Consider the following 19714-nt stretch of genomic DNA (forward strand, 5'->3'; position numbering starts at 1 on the left):
CTGGCTGAAAACCGAGATGGAGACCCGTTGGAAGATGCGCATCTTTATACAAATATTGGGGGATTAGGGAGCGTATGGTGAAAACTGAAGCGCTCAACAAGTCTCTGGTAACTTGGACACAAGTCACTGTAAAATCCCAGATGAGACCCCCCCCCAAAAAGCGAGATGTCTATCGATCGTATCCTGTCTTATTACTGTTTGGCGGGGGGCGGGTAGAAAGTATTGTTCCAGGAATGTGCAGAATTCCGTACAAACTCTCGGGACTGAAAAGTGATTGGCACATAACGTAATTAAACTTTAGCAAAACACACACACACAAAAATAAAATATTTATATTATTAAAAATAATAAAAATATTTATAAATATTCATAAAAAAATAAATAAAAATATATTTTTTAAAATATAAATATACCAGAAACTCATAGAATATAGATCTCTTTCTATTTTTATCTATTGATAGGAGGACAAATAGGTAGATAAAAAGATACATAAGTTTAGACTCAAATGAAACCATGCGGTTTTACAGGTTTATACCTTTAACTCACAATGTCTAATGCGTATTGATGATGATGTGTGATAACACGTCTCAGATATGGTCATGACCCCCCATAAAATCGTGAAACGTGAGATACGGCATGTTTTTTGGTTCCTGCCCTTCTGATATCTTCTCTTCTCCCACACCTGGACTGCTGCAATGACCTGGTTTTCTAAGGACCTGAACCTCCCCGGCTGTGACCCCCACCCCCGCCCTCCCAGGACTGTCAGATCCACGCTGGCTGGTCCTCCGGGTCCATTTTCCATCGCTGTCACTCAGTCGCATAGAATTAGTTGCCATTCCTCTCCCTGTACAAACCTTAACAGCAACCTGACTACTCCGCAACGCGGCTTTTGTGCCTCCCCAGGTACGTAGCTATCTCTTTAAATATGAGAACAGAATTAACAGAAACCACAGGACCTCCCTGCCCTTTCTACCTGGGTAACCACCACCTCAGCGGTGCCTTTGCTTTGCCATCTAACTCAAAAGAGTGACTAGTGATGCGACTTTTTGACCAAGTAAGGGGAGACAGGATATTTGTTACTGTTGGATTCTTCTAGCAGGCTGCTGGTGTGGACTGGACCACTGAGACCTCCTGGACCACCGTACGTGCCCTGGAGCAAACCTAACCTCCAAACAGCTGAAGTTCTTGGAAGTTTCTTCTGTGGTTCTTTCTCGCTTACTATTTCAGGTACAAGCTCCTCCACTAGGAAATCAGTGTTTCCCCTAGACTGACTCCACTCAATCTGCTCAAATTTAATTCACATTGTTTTTATAGCACATGACATCTGCTTTCCATTTCCATCTCCACTTCCTCGCACATCCACTTTTTCCTGGCTAGTCCTCCTCGACTAACGACTCACCTCTGGGAAACCTCCTCTGCCGACTCCAGCCCGTGCTAAACACCCTCGCAGCTCTAAGTGCGTTTCTAGTTTATATCTATGCTTCCTGCAGATGCTGGCAAAAATGTTCTTCCAGGGTGGGAACTCACATGAGCCATCAGCACTGTCCGTTGTGACCAACCCTTCCAAAAGCTACAGCATCTCGGGATCTCTGGGTTGCGCAGCGGTTTGGCGCCTGCCTTTGGCCCAGGGCATGATCCTGGAGACCCGGGATCGAATCCCACGTCGGGCTCCCTGCATGGAGCCTGCTTCTCCCTCTGCCTGGGTCTCTGCCTCTGTGTGTGTGTGTGTGTGTGTGTGTGTGTCTGTGTGACTATCATGAATAAATAAAAATTAAAATAAAAAAGCTACAGCATCTCTGTACTAATTCATGGGAAAAAATAAGATCAAGATCAATTCCTGAACATATACGCGCAGTCCTGAATACACATTCCAGGCAGATTTGAGATTTGTGATTACAGGACTGTAATCAATTCCTGAAGCAACAGCAGGTTGCATCAGTAGCTCTGCACGTGTCAAACGAGTGTTCGGAGGCCGCCGTGTGTTAGCGAGAACTGATAGTAATCGTCAAAATACATTCAGAACCCAATTTTGAATGTGAAAAGCTTTCTTTAAATATTTAAGCTGAAATGCCATTTTAGAACCAAGAGCAGGACACGGGAATACACACAGTACAGGTCGCCTGCATCAAATGGTTCCTAAGGATAAAGGAGATAATTCCAGAACTTGACTTCCCTGCTCCAACTGGGTGTCACCTAAGTAGAAAAATGTACTTTTGCCTAAAGAATGTGTAAATGGAAATCTTGGAAGAGAGCACGCGGGTTTTCAGGGCTCTGTGCAGTCAGGGTCTTGGAGGATACCAGGTGCCTTCTCTTCTCATTTAGGCTTCAGGGTAATTCAACAGACCTTAGGGTCCAGCTCCTAGTCCTGCCTTTGCACGGGAGCGCGGTTGGCCCAGGGCGCGAGGAAGCTGCGGCCCCCAGGGGTTCAGTCCCCCCAAGGAGACCGCGGGGCGCGGGGGCGCGGGGCGTGACCTCGGCCGCCAGGGCCGCCCAGCACCGTGCACGAGGCCTCTGCACCCTCGGGGCCGCGTGGGCCGCCTTTCCTGGGCCGACGGGGACCCGCCCAGCGGGAAGGTGCTCCAGGGCGCCGGGCAGCCAGGGCGCGGCCCGAGGACGGGCAGGCCTCCCGGGACCCTGCAGCGACGGCCTTGCGGCCCCTGTGCTGGTTTGGTAAAAGGGAAGGAAACCGAGAGGGGAGCCCAGCCGGCACCTGCTGGTCGGCAGGAACCCGGACGCTTCCAGGGGTCAAGCTAGGGGTCAGCCTCCCGCTGCGCCGGACAATGGGGTCGGGCCGCCCCCTCCCCCCTCCCCCCTCCCCCCCTGCCCTCTCTCCCTCCCCGGGGCGCGGGCCGCGGACCCACCTGGTGGGCGCGGAGATTCCGACCCGGAGCGGGTCCGCCCGCAGGCGGGGGACAAGGCCCGCGGGGCCCGACCCCGAGCCCAGCCGCGCCCCCGGACCCCGACCCCGCGCCCCCCGGGCCCCAAGGCTCAGCCGCGCCCCCGCGCCCCGGGACCTGAGCTCAGCCGCGCCCCCGCGCCCAGCAGCGCCCCCGATCCCGAGCCACAACCGCGCCCCCGACCCCGCGCCCCCCGGACCCCAAGGCTCAGCCGCGCCCCCGACCCCGCGCCACAGCTGCACCCCCGGACCCCGGACCCCGCGCCCCGGACCCCAAGGCTCAGCCGCGCCCCCGCGCCCCGGGACCTGAGCTCAGCCGCGCCCCCGGACCCCGCGTCCTCCGGACCCCAAGGCTCAGCCGCGCCCCCGACCCCGAGCCACAGCCGCGGCCCCGGACCCCGACCCCGCGTCCCGGACCCCAAGGCTCAGCCAGGCCCCCGGACCCCGAGGTCAGCCGCGCCTCCGCGCCCCCGGTGCCCGGACCCCGCGCCCCGACCCTGAGCCCCGCCCCCGCACGCCCCCGCCCCTCCCGCGCGCCCCGCCCCGCCCCGCCCCGCATCCCCGACCCGAGCCCAGCCGCGCCCCCGCCCCGCCCGCGCGCCCCCGCCCGCCCGCCCGCCCGAGCGCGCCCCCGCCGGCAGGCAGCGGCGCCCGGAGCCCGGAGCAGCAGAGCGCGGCGGCCGAGCTCCCACCTGCACGCGGCGCGGGGAGCCTCGCGGAGCGGCCCCTGCCTCGGAGCCCCGCCGGCCGGACGCGCTGCGTGTGCCCGGGGAGCCCTTCCCTCGCCCCGCCGTGTGCTCCGGGAGGCCGCGTGGGGCCCGGCCCGCGTGGACATGCTCGTCCTCAGGCGCCTCCTCGCGTGGCTCCAGCTGCTCGGCGTCTGCCGCCTGGGTGAGTGCGCGGCCCCGGCTCGGCTCGGGCGCGGCGCGGGGCGCGGGGCGCGGGGGGTCCAGGGAGGAGGAGGCCGGGCCGGGGGCGCCGGGTGCTCCCCGCCGTCCGCGCCAAGGCTCCGCAGCAGAGCGTGCGGCCCCCGGGCGCCCAGACGGCGGGTTAGGGACGCGGGTTAGGGGCGCGAGTTGGGGACGCGGGTTAGGGACGCGGGTTAGGGGCGCGGGTTGGGGACGCGGGTGGGAGCGCGGGTTAGGGATGCGGGTTAGGGGCGCGGGTTAGGGGCACAGGTTGGGGACGCGGGTTAGGGGCGCGGGTTAGGGGCGCAGGTTGGGGACGCGGGTTAGGGACGCGGTTTGCGGGCCCGGGTTGGGGGCGCGGGTTGGGGACGCGGGTTGGGGGCGCGGGTTAGGGACGCGGGTTAGGGGCGCGGGTTGGGGGCGCGGGTTAGGGACGCGGGTTAGGGGCGCGGGTTAGGGGCGCGGGTTAGGGGCGCGGGTTGGGGACGCGGGTTAGGGGCGCGCGGGGCCGCAGGCGCACGAGCGCTGCTGCGGAGACACACGTGCCCGCCGCGAGCCGCACGCACCCAGGCAGCCGCGGGAACAAGCCCCAGCCCGACCTGCCCGGCTCCCCTGCCTCTAACCTAGTCGCCATCAAGCCTGGGCCATCCTGTAAAAGAAAAAAAAAAAAAGTTTTCTATCAGAATCTCTCTGCAGGGCAGCCGCAGGTTGATGTACGGGTTCAGGGATGCGTCCCTCATCCGCCCCCCTCCAGGTCATGCATTCTGTCCTGGGATCGCATTCTGCAGCAGCCAGTTGGAATTATTTACCTGGCATGCAGATTCAAGAGGGCCAGGCGTTTCCCAGAAGAATTGTAAGATTGGATTTTTACCCTTTTTTTAGAAAAAATGTTTTTCCTTCGTAATGATTTTCTGTTACGATGGACTATATCCTAGGTTGGGAGGTATTAAGCTGAAAGTTTGGAAACTGCGCCTCCACTTGCGAATATACACATATTTCACTCTTTTCAACGAGAGCATCCCATGTCTTAATGTTTTAGGTTATTCCTATAAAGTACATATTAACCTACATTTTGAGAATGGACGGTGCCGCTCTTGGCAGGATAACCTTTACAAAGAGACATCATTTTCATGGTCTAATTAATGAGAATTACGTTTTGAACGTGGTGGTGATGGCCGATGGCTCCCATCTCCAGATACAGGGATGCAGTTTAAATTCCGAAAGCTTTTTACAAGAATACTCCGGGGTGATGTGATACACAAGGTTGAGGCTGAAGACTCGCAGGAGAGTCTGGTCCTGGTTTTCCCTAAAACCGCAGAGTTGAATCTGGAAGGAGGGGGGGAGAAATTTTTTTTTTAAAGTGCTGTGCTCATCAAATATACACCTGTTGAATTTACATTTCTGTTATAGATCTGTTTTAACAAGAAACCCAGATCCTTTTGGTACTTGGATTACTAAAGTGAATCTCACTGTAGTACAGAAATAAACCACAGAATATTGCTTTGTATGCCGTCCAGACCGCTGCTTTGAATACATTGGGGCATAGATTGCATAGTACACAGTTCGTCTTTTTAAAGTGTACGATTCCGTGAGTTTTAATATACTGACAAGGTTGTTCAACCACCACCACTATCTAATCACAGGACATTATAATCACCCACAAAAGAAACTCCGTTAATACTCATTCCTTATTCTCTCTGACCCCAGTCCTAGCAACCACTAAGCTACTTTCTCTTTTTTGTAAATTGGCCTATTGAGCATTTCATATAAATAGATTCATACAATACGTGGCCTTTGGTTCCTGGCTTCGTTCACTTAGCATAATGTTTTCAGAACTCATCCATGCCGTGAGCTGTATCAGTACTTCGTTCCTTTTTGTGGCTCAGTGATAGATACTCCATTCCAGTATTCCATGGTTTGCAAAGGTTTTTCCCAATAAAGCATTATATGTAACCTAATATTTTCGGTCATACAGATTTTCGTTTATTGGATGTTGTCTTTAAGGCTTTGATGATGTAAAATTTAACTGTAAAGAATCAAACTAATGGCTTAAGTGTATCACAGTTTATGTAACGATAGTGAAGGTAAGCCCGTGTTAGAACTCACATTGTACTCTCTTTCTGTGACTGACAGGTGACAGCTTTTGTATCCCTTCCCATTTGAACAAAGTTGACCTCTGAACATTGTTGCCCACACGTTGACTTAGGGGCTTTGTCAACCTCACACTGGATGAGTATCTCGATTTCAGGATAATATGTCTTGGAAAAACTGAAGCGTATTATCTGCAAATAAAACATGCAACATCCGTTTCAATTATTTTTCCCTCAACATCTACTGTAGTATCTGTGGGTATATTCATTGCTTATCTTCAGAGTCCTCGGGACCAGTCACGTGGCCCAGCACATGTTACAGATGCTCAGGAAAGATCTGTCAACTGAGAAGCGCTGTGCAGGGTCACGGCTCCAATCCAGTTTGAATGAATGATAGGCCGCCGTTCTTACCCATTATCCTGGAACAAGCTGATGTGTTCACTGTTAGCAATTAAGAATGAGTTAGCAGTTAGTGACTCCACCACTCTCTGTGTTAGAATATCCTCATGTTTTGAACTGGACCAGTTTTCTTTCTAATAACTCTCCAGAAAAAAAAATTATTATTAAATCACTTGGACTGAAACAAATCCTTTCTTTCCAAATAGCAGGGATCACTGGAGACTAAAGAGGAACAAAATGGGTGTTTTTAGGTGGGTGGGGATTAAATATATTTGTGGGTTCATCTGTTTGGGTGATTCTATCAAGATTGGCCTGTGGCCTCAACTGTCTTTGCCAGAACTAGCTAGATCACAGTTCTCACACTTGAGTAAGCATCAGAATCACCAGGAGAACTTATTAAAACACAGATTTAGGGGCCCATTCCAAAGAGCTGCTGATTCAGTAGATCTGGGGCGGGGCCTGAGAATCTCGTCTAATAAATTCCTAGGACATGGTGATGCTGTTGGTCCCAGTCCATACTTTGACAGCTCCTGAGCCAAGTTTGACATCTAGATGTCAGCAAAGTTTCTGGATTATTAACAGGTCTTTACTGTGGACTTGATTTCTGATACCCAACCTAATAGTATTTTTTTGAAATTGCATGAGTTAGACAACATTGAATGTTACTCAGCTGAAGGAGATGCTCGGTCAGAGAGGCAGAAATTGAAGATGACTCCAAGATCACTCCCCAAGTGAATTTGGACCTTCTCTAGAATAATGGAGAGGTTTTCTGGTAGGTGGAGAACTAATATAATGGCAGCACAGCGCTGTCATTATTTAATCTTGACCCACCGAACAGGTAATAGGAAAAAACTGCATGCGGTGACTTTCCTGTAAGGAGGCTTAACTCTGAGTCATAGAGGAGAAGGTAGGTGTTTAAGAGCTTTGAAGGAATAGTTTTTCTCAGCTCATGAGAATTCAGGATCTTTGAATGAAGTAAGTTACAGCCTTGCAAGGTACACTAGATTCAAGTGTTCGCACATTGTAAGATATGTAATGAATCCGATTCCGAACTTTGAGGTCACATCTCACTGCTTTAAGGAACACATTAATTACAAATTATACCCAATTCCTTTGCAAGGATTAATTGCTCAGTTTATCCTGAGTATGGAATCAGTAGAATCCAAAATGTTGTGACTCTCAGCTTGGTCCGTTTATTCTCTGAAAACAAATGTAACCAGGAATAGAAAAGATTCATGCTTTTTCTCCCCAAATAAGAAGTAGCCTCCATTCAGAAAATTAATTACTTTTGATTTGCAGAGTAGTGATTTTCTTTATTTCATTTCTCTCTCCTTTTTTATATAGACTGTACTTGTGTTCGCTCAGGGAAGTTTGCCAGGATAAATCATTTCATTGACCAGTTCATTTTTGCTCTCGTGTCTGCGCTAGATATTTGGGAACTTGCTTAAAAGTTTATGTCGTGGGAATTTTGCTTCTGGCAAAACTTCAGGTTTTTCTGGAAACATGCACTGCATTTCCCCATTCCCCTTACTCCAGTGAGCTTAGAGTTATGTCTAATCTGGTAGCTTTGCTTGACCACCCCTTTGCCAACTGTTTAGAGGGTGGTAGAGAAATGGAACCCCCCATTCCCAGCTGGAGGAGCTCAGAAGAAGGGCTTGATTAAAAGATGAGCTTGTGTTTTAATTCCATTCACCATCTACCCAGTGCTTGCCAGGTGCTGAATATTTTATGTATATTTTCTCATTGCAGTCTCCCCAAACCGTGGGAGGTAGGTGTTTTCATTTTACACATTTCACAGCTGGGGAAAGTGAAACGCAGAAGAGTCAGATGACTTCCCCGGTTTCCCACAGCCCGGCTCAGCCTATGCATCGCTTCTGACCCTCCAGCCTGAGCCTATTTCTCTTTACTTTCCGAGGAGACCAGTTTCCTGTTTGGAATCGACTGGCTTGTTTCATAAGAGAGGTGATGCTACGTTTCACGTTCCCATGTGCTCCCATACCACTTTTTTCCCCTTCATAAAACAAAAAACAAAAAAAACAAAAAAACCAAACTAAGGCATAATTTACCCTAGAAAGCTTAGCATCGGGGATCCCTGGGTGGCTCAGCGGTTTAGCGCCTGCCTTTGGCCCAGGGCCTGATCCTGGAGTCCCGGGATTGAGTCCCACATGGGGCTCCCTGCATGGAGCCTGCTTCTCCCTCTGCCTGTGTCTCTGCCTCTCTCTCTCTCTTTCTCTCTCATGAATAAATAAATAAATAAAAATATTAAAAAAAAAAAAAAAAAGCTTACCATCTTGCAAGTTCTTACAGATGCATGTGGTCACTTAACCACCTTGATCCAGGTGTGGCATATTCCTGCCCGTACTATCTCAACTACTCTTTTGTTCCGTGTTTACTGAGTGCCTGACCTCTGCTAGGCAGTAATCATTCCGCAGGGCATAAAGAGAGCCCTCACATTCGCGATGCCTCCCATCCAGCTGATCCGGGCCAGTCCCCACTGGGAAAACCTTCTTTAAATCTCACTTTTAAGATACTCTCTTAGTTTAGCACTAGTTGAGAAAAAGAGTCTTTCTGAAGTATCTCTTAATGTGTTACCTGTCTTAACTTTCAGGTATTTTAGAATGTTTCCCATTTTAGCAAGAAAGCCGGTGATAAAAGTCAAAGTCAACTTAAACAAGACAGAGGCACGTTTAGAATGTGCTTTTTAACTTTAATGTTTTAATGGGAGTCTCGCCCCCCAGCCGCAACTTCAGGTTACAGAAGGAAATCGGGTTTTATCCATGTTTATAATTTTTTTAAAGATCTTAAAAATTTGTTTAATTGTCAGAGAGAGAGAGAGAGTGCTCCCCATGGAGCTGGAGCCCGGTGGGGGACTCGGGACTCGGGACTCTATCCAGGACCCCAGGATCGTGGCCTGAGCGAAGGCAGTGGCTTACCTGACTGAGCCACCCAGGCGTCCCGTGTGTGTAATTCTTCACAGACACATGTAACATACCGTATAGGCACTAAGGGGAAAATTATTTGGTCATATTGCACAATCCTAAAACACTTATATTTTAGGACTGTGATTTCTGATCACTGCTAGGCATATGTGACAGTTCAACTTTAAGTTCACTAAAATGAATTGAGTCAGTTCCTCATTCACAGTAGCCACATTTCAGGTGCTCGGTAGCCACTGCACGGGGCAGGGCAGGTGCGGGACATTTCTGTCACTGCAGAGAGTCTACTGAATAGCTGTTTTATTTTATTTTATTTTTTTAATTTATTTATGATAGGCACACAGAGAGAGGCAGAGACATAGGCAGAGGGAGAAGCAGGCTCCATGCACTGGGAGCCCGACGTGGGATTCGATCCCGGGTCTCCAGGATCCGGCCCTGGGCCAAAGGCAGGCGCTAAACCGCTGCACCACCCAGGGATCCCCCTGAATAGCTGTTTTAGAGTAATAAAAAGTGGATAAAATGATGAGAAGTTGTCAACAGCAAAAAACACTTTTAAAGTCATTAAAAATTTTTTTTGAAGATTTTATTTATTTATTCCTGAGAGACCCAGAGGGAGGCAGAGACACAGGCAGAGGAGAAGCAGGCTCCGTGCGGGGACCCGATGTAGGACTCGATCCCGGGACCCCGGGGTCACACCATGCGCCCCAGGCAGACGCTCCACCGCGGAGCCACCCAGGGGCCCCAAAGTCATTAAAATTATTTCAAGTGTTGATAGCTGAGGGTTATTTGCGTCCCGTGTTATGTCGGCCCTCTGAAACCAGAGCTGAGCCGTGGATGAGCAGCGCAGAGCGCCTGGCCTTCCCGGAGCCTGCGGGCAGGGCCGCTGCCAGTCCAGGAGGCAGGGCCCGGCCCGCCTGGCGCTCGTGGCGCGGCTCTCAGGGCAGCTCGTGCAGCGCAGACGCTGTGGCCCCGCACCCCGCCCTCACCTGGCCCCACACCTGACCCCACACCTGGCCCCACACTCGGCCCACACCCGCCCGCAGGGTGGGCCTTAGTGCCTACAGGTGCCTGAGCGGCAGGGCAGCTCCTCCTTGGGGTGGGGTGGCCCGGGCCCCTGCGGCCTCTCCCGCCGGCCTCCTCGCCTCTCCGGGGCGGTCAGCATCCACCTTGGCCCGCTCACTTCCAGGGCTTCTCTGGCCCCGGGACCCCACTGTCTGACTCTCCCTCGAATGCACGTGAGCCTCACGCAGCCCCTGTGCATCACGTCAGCTCTGTGCCTGCAAATCCAGTCCCCCTGCCGGATCCTGCCGGTGTGGTGGCAGGAGCACTGGGACATTGGTCTCTAGAGGCCTGGCCCCAGGAAAGCCGGCTCTGTGCCCGGGGGCAGGGCCCGGAGAGCCCCTCCCAGCCGTGGGTGCGCACCTGTGCTCACCTGTCGGGGAGGAGAAGGGAACGGGCGAGGGGCGGCCGCATGAGAAATGAAGCGCCTGGAATCCACGGAGACTGTATTTTCCATCAGTGACCGCCCGAGGCAGCTCTGGAAACTGGGTAAGGGCAGGAGGTGCGGTTGGGTTCTGCGGACACGTGTGCGCTCAGCATTGGTCTGTGGGTGGATCACGGAGAAGGTGCTCACCCTGCGTGCAGCAGGGCCCCACAAGCATTTGGGTTGAATTGGATGCAAATGGAACAGAAAATGGGATGAGTTAAAAATCCCCAGGGGAGTTAAAAGCAGAAAAAAGACTTGCTCTTCTATTAGGACATTTGTGTTATTTTCTCATTCACCATCCTTCCTTCTTTGTATGTGTGTATTTGTGGCTTTTTCCTTTCCATCTTCACTTCCTTTAAACGAGAATCTAAGATTTAAAAAAAAAAGTCAACATTGCTCAGCATCTGGATGAGAAGTTTGATAGGAGACTGATGCTATTTGATACGATTATCCAAAAATATTTTTACTCTGTTGATATCATTTGGGAAACTTTGTAGTTAACAAATTTAATTTATGTGTTGATTTTTTTTAAAGTTTTTTTAAAAAACTTTTTTAAAAGTTTTTTTTAAAGTTTAAAGATTTTTTAGTTTTTTTTAAAGTTTAAAGATTTTTTAGTTTTTTTTAAAGTTTAAAAGTTTTTTTAAAGTTTTTATGTATTGATTTTTTTTTTTAAGATTTTATTTATTTATTCATGAGAGACAGAGAGAGGGGCAGAGACACAGAGGGAGGAGCAGGCTCCATGCAGGGAACCCAACGCGGGACTCGATCCCAGGTCTCCGGGGTCACACCCTGGGTTGAAGGCGGTGGTAAATCTCTGGGATCCCTATTTTTATGTATTGATTTAAGTAATGTAAATCTCAGGGATCCCTATTTTTATTGATTTAAGTAATGTCTATACCCAGCATGTGGCTCGAACTCCCAACCCTGAGATCAAGAGTCGCATGCTCTGCTGACTGAGCCAGCTAGGAGCCTGTGTTTTAAAAGTATGGGTTAACGCTTCTTTCCTCTTAAAAATTCTTTTATGTTAAAATGGGCAGGTTGTTTTTCTTTTTTTAAATTTTACTTGTGATATTTGCACACAGATTAAAGTAAATTCAATTATTCAGGGTCCTCGTTAATGTGAACCTTCTGGTCTCATTCAGTAAGCGCACATCGATTTATGTACATGTTGACCAAAGATACATTTTTTTTTTACAGATTTCCTTGAAAATACAGTCTTTATATATTTGGAAAGAACGATTTATTAAATAGCAATAAAGAAGGGTTTTCTATTAAAATACCGATGACAGAGACTACAGATAGCTTTCCACTCTTGGAGAATTACTTTGTCCTTGTTTTCCTCTGCCTTCCCTGTTAACATTTACTCCATAATTTTTCTCTTCTTTCACTGTCACTGACTGGACCGCTTATTTCTCGAATTCTGAAGCCCTCATACGTTTACCCCAAGACCTTTCCTCTGAACTGATCAACTCAATACCATGAGAGGGAATAAAAGAAAATGCTGCTTTTTAAAATGACCTTTTTTTAACGCACAGATCGTGATCACCACCAGAGTCCTGAATGTGCGCTTAGAATAACAAACGCGGGCCGGATATAAAGAACTTTCCCGATCTTCTCGTGGTTTTCAGTCACATTGTCATCTGAAAATTAAAAGTGATTTCCGTGGAGACATTTTCACCCTCTTGCATTTCCCGGGTGGGACTTGTACACACGGACTCGTACGGACTCTGGGCGCTGCACGTGCGGTTTGGTTGTCACGTTTGTTTTGATGCCGGAAAAACAGGTGGATAAGCACGGATCTAGTCGGTGGCTCGCGGCCCTGGCTCACCTCGGACTTACCTGGGGTCGTGAACTGAACGCTTGCGTCCCCCCAACGTTCCTGTTTGGAAGCCCCCCACCGAAGGTGTATGGTGTTTGGAGGTGGGGCCTGTGGGAAGTAATTAGGTTCAGATGAGGTCATGAGAGGGGAGTCCCCATGCTGGGATTAATACCCTCAGAGGAGGAGACAGACAGACCAGGGCTTGGTCTTCCTGCATCATGAGGACAGAGTGAGAAGGCAGCGGCCGTAAGCGGGAAGAGGCCTCTCTCCAGCTCGCCCCTCGCCCCTGGACTTCTCGGCCCCACAGCTGTGAAAAGCAGACACTGTGCAAGCCACTGGGCCTGCGGTGTGTTGTTAGAGCGGCCCGGGCTGACCGTATACCTGGGAGACTTAACACATCGCATGTCTGGGCCCCCGCTGGATCAAGTATATGCGTCGGTGCAGAGCCCGGACACCAGTATATTTTTTAAGACTTGGCAGTGACCACAGAGGACAGCCAAGGTTTAAAACCACCATTCTAGGTCAACCTCATGATACTACTAATCTTCGCTCACTTGTCTTAAGGTAGAGGCATTGGCAGGCTTCACGCTGTCCTAAACAAAGCTGGTGTCCCAGGACAGAGGCCCTGGACAGCTGCCCAGCCCCCCTCCTCCTTCTCAAGGCAGTTTCAGTTTCATGGTAACCTTAGAAGGAGGAGTATGGACTACGGTGGTTGACCTCATGGTCTTGCAAGGCAGAGAAACTTCAAGAGGCCAGACGTTCTTGGAGTTGGTCCAAAGATCCGGGTCTCTCAGCCTCTGAGGTGGGAGGCGATTGCGTTTATCAGGACATAGGCACATAAGGGCTTTTATTTTGTCAATGATGCACAATGATGCACATCCTTGTCTTGCTTATTTCCTTTCTGCATGTACAATTTGTTAGAACTGGAGTTATTTCTGTTATGTGGTGGACACAAGATTCAGCTGCATTTTTTCATTTCAGCACTTCATTTCGCCCGTGCATCCTAAAATTACATGTGCATTATCTATCAGGTCTAGGGCATTTTGTTTTTACTGTATTTGAGAAGCACTAAGAGCTCTGTTTAAAAGTTAACAAAGACCTTTTTACATGGTCCAGACGCCTCCTGACATATTCGTAATCATTAATGGTGAAGACGCAAGCACAAATCAATTCGCTGGATCTTTATCGAGCATCTTCCGTATAATAAATACTTCCCCTAGAGAGACTATTCTCCTAGTGGTCTCCTGGGTTTTTGCAAGAGAGAAAAATCATATATAAGTAGCTGTCCGGTTTGGCACCGCCTGTCCTGGAGACTGGGGATCGAGTCCCATGTCGGGCTCCCTGCGTGGGGCCTGCTTCTCCCTCTGCCTGTGTCTCTGCCTCTCTCTTTCTCTGTGTCGCTCATGAATAAATAAAGGAAATGTTAAAAAAAAAAAAAGTAGCTGTCATACATGCAGACATTGTAGAATATGAAAGTGTGAGCAATTTGGGAGTGTAGGCTAGATTCACTTCTGGGAAGGTGCCTAGGAGGAGGTGGGGTTGGGTGTAGACTCTGCAGGGTGCCTGGCTAGGGCATCAATAGAGTGGAAGGGAGTGGGAGGGATGAAAGGGCACCGGTGGCAAAAAGGATGGTATATACACAGAAGCATGGACTGGGTATAAGTGTGGTGTTTGGAAAAAATTGGGAGAGGTGTGTACTAGTGGAAAAGCAAATAGTAGGTAGGATTCCCCATGGCTAACTGAGGGTTTGGAGTTTGGAATTTATCCAGTATACAGTGGGAAACTGTTGAAGGGTTTTGAGTAGTGGAATGACTTGAGTAGGTCTCTTTACTGAAGACGGTAACTGAAGTATCAGTGTAGGATGGATTGGAGAGCGAGACTGGCGCTCGGGAAGCGCAAGCAAAAGGCTGTTACAGGGTGACAGTCAGAGGGGATATTTGGTCGACCATTTGGAGGGGTAATCACACGGTCCTTTTCTAAGAATACTTGAGTGACGAACAGGTACTTGCAAATACGTCGCCTCGTTTGATGTAAGTGCAGTGGGTGTAATTGCTGGGAGTTGGTGCCACCCTCTGGAGAATGGGTCCTTGGTGGTCTTCAAGGGGGTATCTTCCCTGGAAAGGTGAAGGTGTAGCGAGGACCACATAGAGTCAAAGCAATCATCCAGGAAGGAGAAGTCGAGGCAGCAAATGCATAACAGTTCTACAGAAGTTGATAACTGGAAGGGAAGGAGAGAGAGAAGTCGAGGCGGGAAGCTCGACGATGGCTCCTTTACCGACGGTGGAACTTCACATTTGTTACCCTGGAATGACGGAGTTGAAGCTAAACATTTCCCCCGAACTGATTAACTCAGGGCCTGGGGGATTAGTAAGAAGAAATCGTGCCACTTGCAATGATCTGTTTTTATCTATTTTAGCAGAGGTCATAGTACCGACAAAAAAAAAGCCCACCGGTTTTCCTGAGGGTGGGAGGAATTGGAGTGTATGCATCGTGTCAGGCTAATTTTATCAAGTCTCATCAAAACTGTTGACTTCACCTCTAAAATCCCTGCATTTGTGCTCAGGAACTACTGAGACGTTTCAGTCGGCCGTCCGCCAGTACACGGGCCTGCTCGATATCCACAACGCCAGGTTGCGGGAAGGTGGCCCGTTCACGCGGCATAAACTAGCGTGTTCGTAAATTGCCTTCAACTTGTGTTTTACGTAAGAGCAGTGCAGTGAGAAGTAATCCGTTAGGATAGGCTTCCCAGAATTTTTAAAATCGATTTTTTAAATTTTTTTTAATAATAAATTTATTTTTTATTGGTGTTCAACTTGGCAACATCCAGAATAACACCCAGTGCTCATCCCGTCAAGTGCCCCCCTCAGTGCCCGTCACCCAGTCACCCCCACCCCCCGCCCTCCTCCCCTCCCACCACCCCTAGTTCGTTTCCCAGAGTTAGGAGTCTTCATGTTCTGTCTCCCTTTCTGATATTTCCCACCCATTTCTTCTCCCTTCCCCTCTATTCCCTTTCACTATTATTTAAAATCGATTTTAAGAAATTTTTTTAATTCATGAAAAACGCAATAGAATTTTGTTACCTACTGAATGTCTCTTAACATACGTCAAGGGTACGTGAAGTGAAAAATCGACAAAGGATCACATTTAGGAAAGGGATAAAGTGGCGGCTGTCAAGGATAGACACGTGGTATATGTTAAGTCCTATAAGGAAGAAGGAGATCTGTACTGTGCTCCATGGAAGTGGGATGCAGCCTTCTGCGTTTAAGAAATCCAGATAAATAGATTCTTAGTAGTAACATGGTCACGGGGAGACCTCGACTGACGGCTTTCAGAGTGAGGGAACGCCGCGGGATGCTCGCGCTCTGAAGTGCACCCGTGAGTGTGCGTGCGTCCCGCTGTCTGCGTGTATACACACACGATACGTGCGTGAGGAGTATCTGTGTGTGGTTTCCGGCTTCTCCGTGCTTTTATGTTTAATTCCGAGCATTAAGAGACTCAATCCTTTGGGAAAATCATCAGTCTCCTCGGTGGGAATTGTCCGGGGATGCTTAGCCTGACGATTCACGCCTCACCCCAAGGAGCGGCGGAGAGTCTGGGGGCGCCGGGCCTGGGGGAGCGCAGGGCTCCTGGTGGCAGCAGGTGCCCCGAGCGGCTGCCTGGCTCCCGGCTGTGCTTGGGCGCCTGTGGCTGCGTCTCCTTGGGGCGTTCACGTCCTTCCATGTGTGAAATGAGCCCGTGGGAGCCCCCGGGATGGACAGTAATGGGGCACAGAGACCGGGTGGGCCAGGCTCCAGGTCTGGGCAGGTCACGCGAGGGGAGCCGGCCGCGAGCTCACCTCTCAGGTGCCGCTGGGCGCGACCCGTCGCCCGAGCAGGAGTGCGCCCCACTTTCCTTTCCTCCTTGTCCTGTTCCGAGCCCGAGCGGGGGACATATGGCCCCCTCCCACCGTGGATGACTGGCCCGAGAGGCTTGGGCCCCGGGAGCCGGGCGCGGCTCTGGTCTGGGACACCCGACCTTCTCAGCTGTCCCCCGGTGACCCCAGGCGACCCCAGGTGACCTCAGGCGACCCTGGACGACCCCAGGCAACCCTGGCTGACCCCAGGTGACCCCAGCCAACCCCAGGCAACCCTGGCCGACCCTGGCTGACCCCAGGTGACCCCAGCCGACCCTGGGCGACCCTGGGGACCCCAGCACATTGGGGCGAGACCCAGAGGGGCGTGTCCTGTTGGCCGCCGCTGCCGCAGGAGTGGCTCGGAGTTTCCAGTGGGTTCTGTCCCGAGCTGCCGCTTGAGTTCCGGTGCCGGCAGCCGCTGCTCAGGGACGCAGGCAAGCTGCTGGTGCCTCCCCGCGTGGGACTCTAGGCCGCAAGGCCGTCAGGGGGCGGGAAGCTTGCAGGGCCGGCCGCGAGATGGGTCCTGGAAAGAAGCACCAAGGAAGTTAGTCTTAATGAGCCAAGCACGGCCCAGCGTCGCCGCAGTCCCCCGGGGCAGGCGCAGCTGGGCCTCCTCTGTCCCAGGGCGGGGACAGGGGTTGGCCCAGGCTCCTTGCTTGCCTGTGACGCCGATTTATTTTCTTCCCAACCTCTCATTGCATTTCAGCTCTTTAGTATTCTTGGCAGAAGGGATCGACCAAACACAGGATGCTTCTTTGTGCCTCAATAATGTATTCAAAATTCAATACTAACCCCCCGACTCCCTCACCCACCCCCCGCATCCCACTCCCCAAAATGATAAAACAGCCATAAGAGAGTATTCCGGTTCCAGGTCCCTGTCTGGCAAGAGCTTTCCAAGCCTGGCGGCTTCTCTGCCTTTCTCCTTTCCCTCTCCCTTCTCCAGCCGTTACATTTTTTAATTGGAATCTTGCAGCATCTGTCAACTTGAAAAAAATAAAGCAACTCTTAGTCCTTACAGACACGATGAGAGGTTCAGTTGCGTCAGGCGCAACGGCTTCGAGGCCGGGGAAGGGTCACGGCTCTGGAGCCGCCTCACCCGGCCGCTCACCCTTTCCGGGGAGACAGGTGGGGTCTCCTGTGGGTGCCGGCAGGGCCCCTGCACCTCCTCGCACCCAGGGCTCCCTCAGAGGTGCGTGCGGAGCACCTGCGTGCTCTGTGCTTTATGTGAGGCTTTGAGACTGTGGTGCGCGGTCGTTAGGGTGATAGGGTGGTGGCCTTCCTGGAGGACCCGCTGCAAGTAGGTCATCGACAAAGGTTGACCGGACTTCCTTGGGCGGAAGCAGTTCTGCAGGATCGCTGCGGCCTGCTCCCAGTCCAATGTGCCAGGCCACGCGGGTCCGGGGGAAGCCTGTTCATGGGGAATCCCGCTTCGGGTTTTAGGCTGGAGTTTAAGTCCCAGGCGTTTGACCCTCCCAAGAGTCGTTTTTTGTTTTTTGTTTTTTTTAAAGATTTTATTTATTTATTCATGGGAGACCCAGAGAGAGAGAGAGAGACCCAGGCAGGGGGAGACCCAGGCTCCCTGCAGGGAGCCCAATGTGGGACTCGATCCCGGGTCTCCAGGGTCACGCCCAGGGCCAAAGGCGGTGCTAAAGTGCTGAGCCCCCCCACCCCGGGCGTCCCCCTCCCAAGACTCTTGCGCGGATCCCAGTAATAAAGAATGAGGAGTTTTCGCTTACTGATACGCACCGTTGCTCGGTCACCTGTGAACCCCGTGCGCACAAACCCGGTGATGCCAACGCAGCTGGAAAGTCGCACTTCACGGGTGTCGCCCAGGCCCCCGCACAGGGCCAGGAAAACAGCTCGGACACGTCCCTGCTGACCTGGGACATCCGGGTCAGAAATGCCAGAGTGGATGCAGCTCAACTGACCCATCACTCGCTTGGCAGAAGTTACGGCTCGCCGAGGCCCGTGTTAACCAGGTGTTCTGCAGACTCGCCGCGGGGGGCATTGCAAGGCTCTTCGGAACTTTTGTCCTGGGTGCGGGGGGAGGGGGGGTCCGGTAACGGTCAGGAGGAGATGCTCCAGCCCCCGCCGCAAGGACTGAACACGGTCGAGGAACGAGGATCTCCGTCCGTGGACACCGTCAAGAAAGTACTAGGTGCGGTGTTGTTCCTGCCCGGCGTGAGGAAGGAGCCGTAGGTTGGGGTGACCCTGGGTGTCCGTGGCCTCGTGGCCGGGTACACAAGACCCCGCAGGACCCGAGGGCAGGCCACAGCCGTCCGGCCTCCCCTGGACCTCCGCACCTATGCTCCTGCCTCTAGGCTCCCGCTTTCCTTTCCCTTGGGTGGCCCGAGGTCCCTCGCATCCCCGGAGACCGTGCACCTGTGCTGTGCACGCGACGCATCACTGCCCCTTGCCTGGAGGCGGGAGCGTCACTCTGTGCTGTCCGTAGCCCTCGTCCCTGAAGGAGTCGGTGTCTAGAGGTCAGTGCACCGGGCCGTGAAGCCCCTGCCCATGTGGCGGGTGCCCCGCGAATACAGCGTAAATCAGGGCACGCGGTACCCCCCAAGGCCGTCCCCTGTAGAGACCAGCGGGATCTAGCCCGTCCCACCCGAAGTGTCGCCCCCGCGTCTGCTCATTCAGGACGCTCCTCGGCAGAGGAAACCCGGGGTCCCGCTACGGCGTTTGGAATTAGACTTCAGTTCACCCTCAAATCCACTCAATCCCCCTTATTTTCAACAAGTAAAGTACAAGTAGGTCAATCAAGTCACATTCTCGTCATGACAGGCCGGAGCGTCTCTGTGGGTTCAGGACAGCGTTGGCCCAGGGCCGCGGCCGCCCCCTCGGGGCCTGTACTCCGCGTCCACGCTGCAGGAAGGAGAACCAAGTGACTGGCCTGCAGTCGGGGGTGAGCGCCCAGGGGCTGCGCGGGGCCCAAACGGGACGGACGGGACCGGCCGCTTCCTCTGCCACCCGGAGGCCGGGCCGCGTCGGTGGCCGCCGTTTGCCATCCAGCCGGGGTTGGCTCGGGCCGCCGAGAGGCCCGGGCCCCGGGGCTGACACCTGCCGTCCTCCAGCGCACCAGCCAGCAGCCGTCCCCTGCGTCGCTCCTGGCCCCGGAGGTCCCCACCCCGGGACGGCAACCGGGCTCCACCCTGCGGCGCCCCGACCTGCCCCTCGAGAGCTGCCCTGTTCCTACGTTTGTGTCTCTATTTGAGCTCGAGCCGCCGACAGCAGCGGGGCCGTGTGGTCGGGATCTGACCGGGGAGCCCGAGTGGCCACGTGGGC

The 19714-nt window shown here is 52.4% G+C and overlaps 1 protein-coding gene across 1 annotated transcript in view; it reads left to right on the forward strand.

Annotated features, from left to right (window-relative positions):
- The first annotated feature begins 3516 nt into the window (after nucleotides 1–3516).
- The window catches only part of PTPRZ1 (protein tyrosine phosphatase receptor type Z1), a 171710-nt gene continuing 155512 nt past the window's right edge, over nucleotides 3517–19714 (forward strand). The window contains exon 1 of the mRNA XM_072764910.1: nucleotides 3517–3787. Coding sequence (XP_072621011.1) covers nucleotides 3730–3787 — 58 coding nt within the window. The 5' untranslated portion in view covers nucleotides 3517–3729. The remainder of the gene's footprint in view (nucleotides 3788–19714) is intronic.

Source organism: Vulpes vulpes, chromosome 7 (genome assembly GCF_048418805.1).
Source record: "Vulpes vulpes isolate BD-2025 chromosome 7, VulVul3, whole genome shotgun sequence".
NCBI lineage: Eukaryota > Metazoa > Chordata > Mammalia > Carnivora > Canidae > Vulpes > Vulpes vulpes.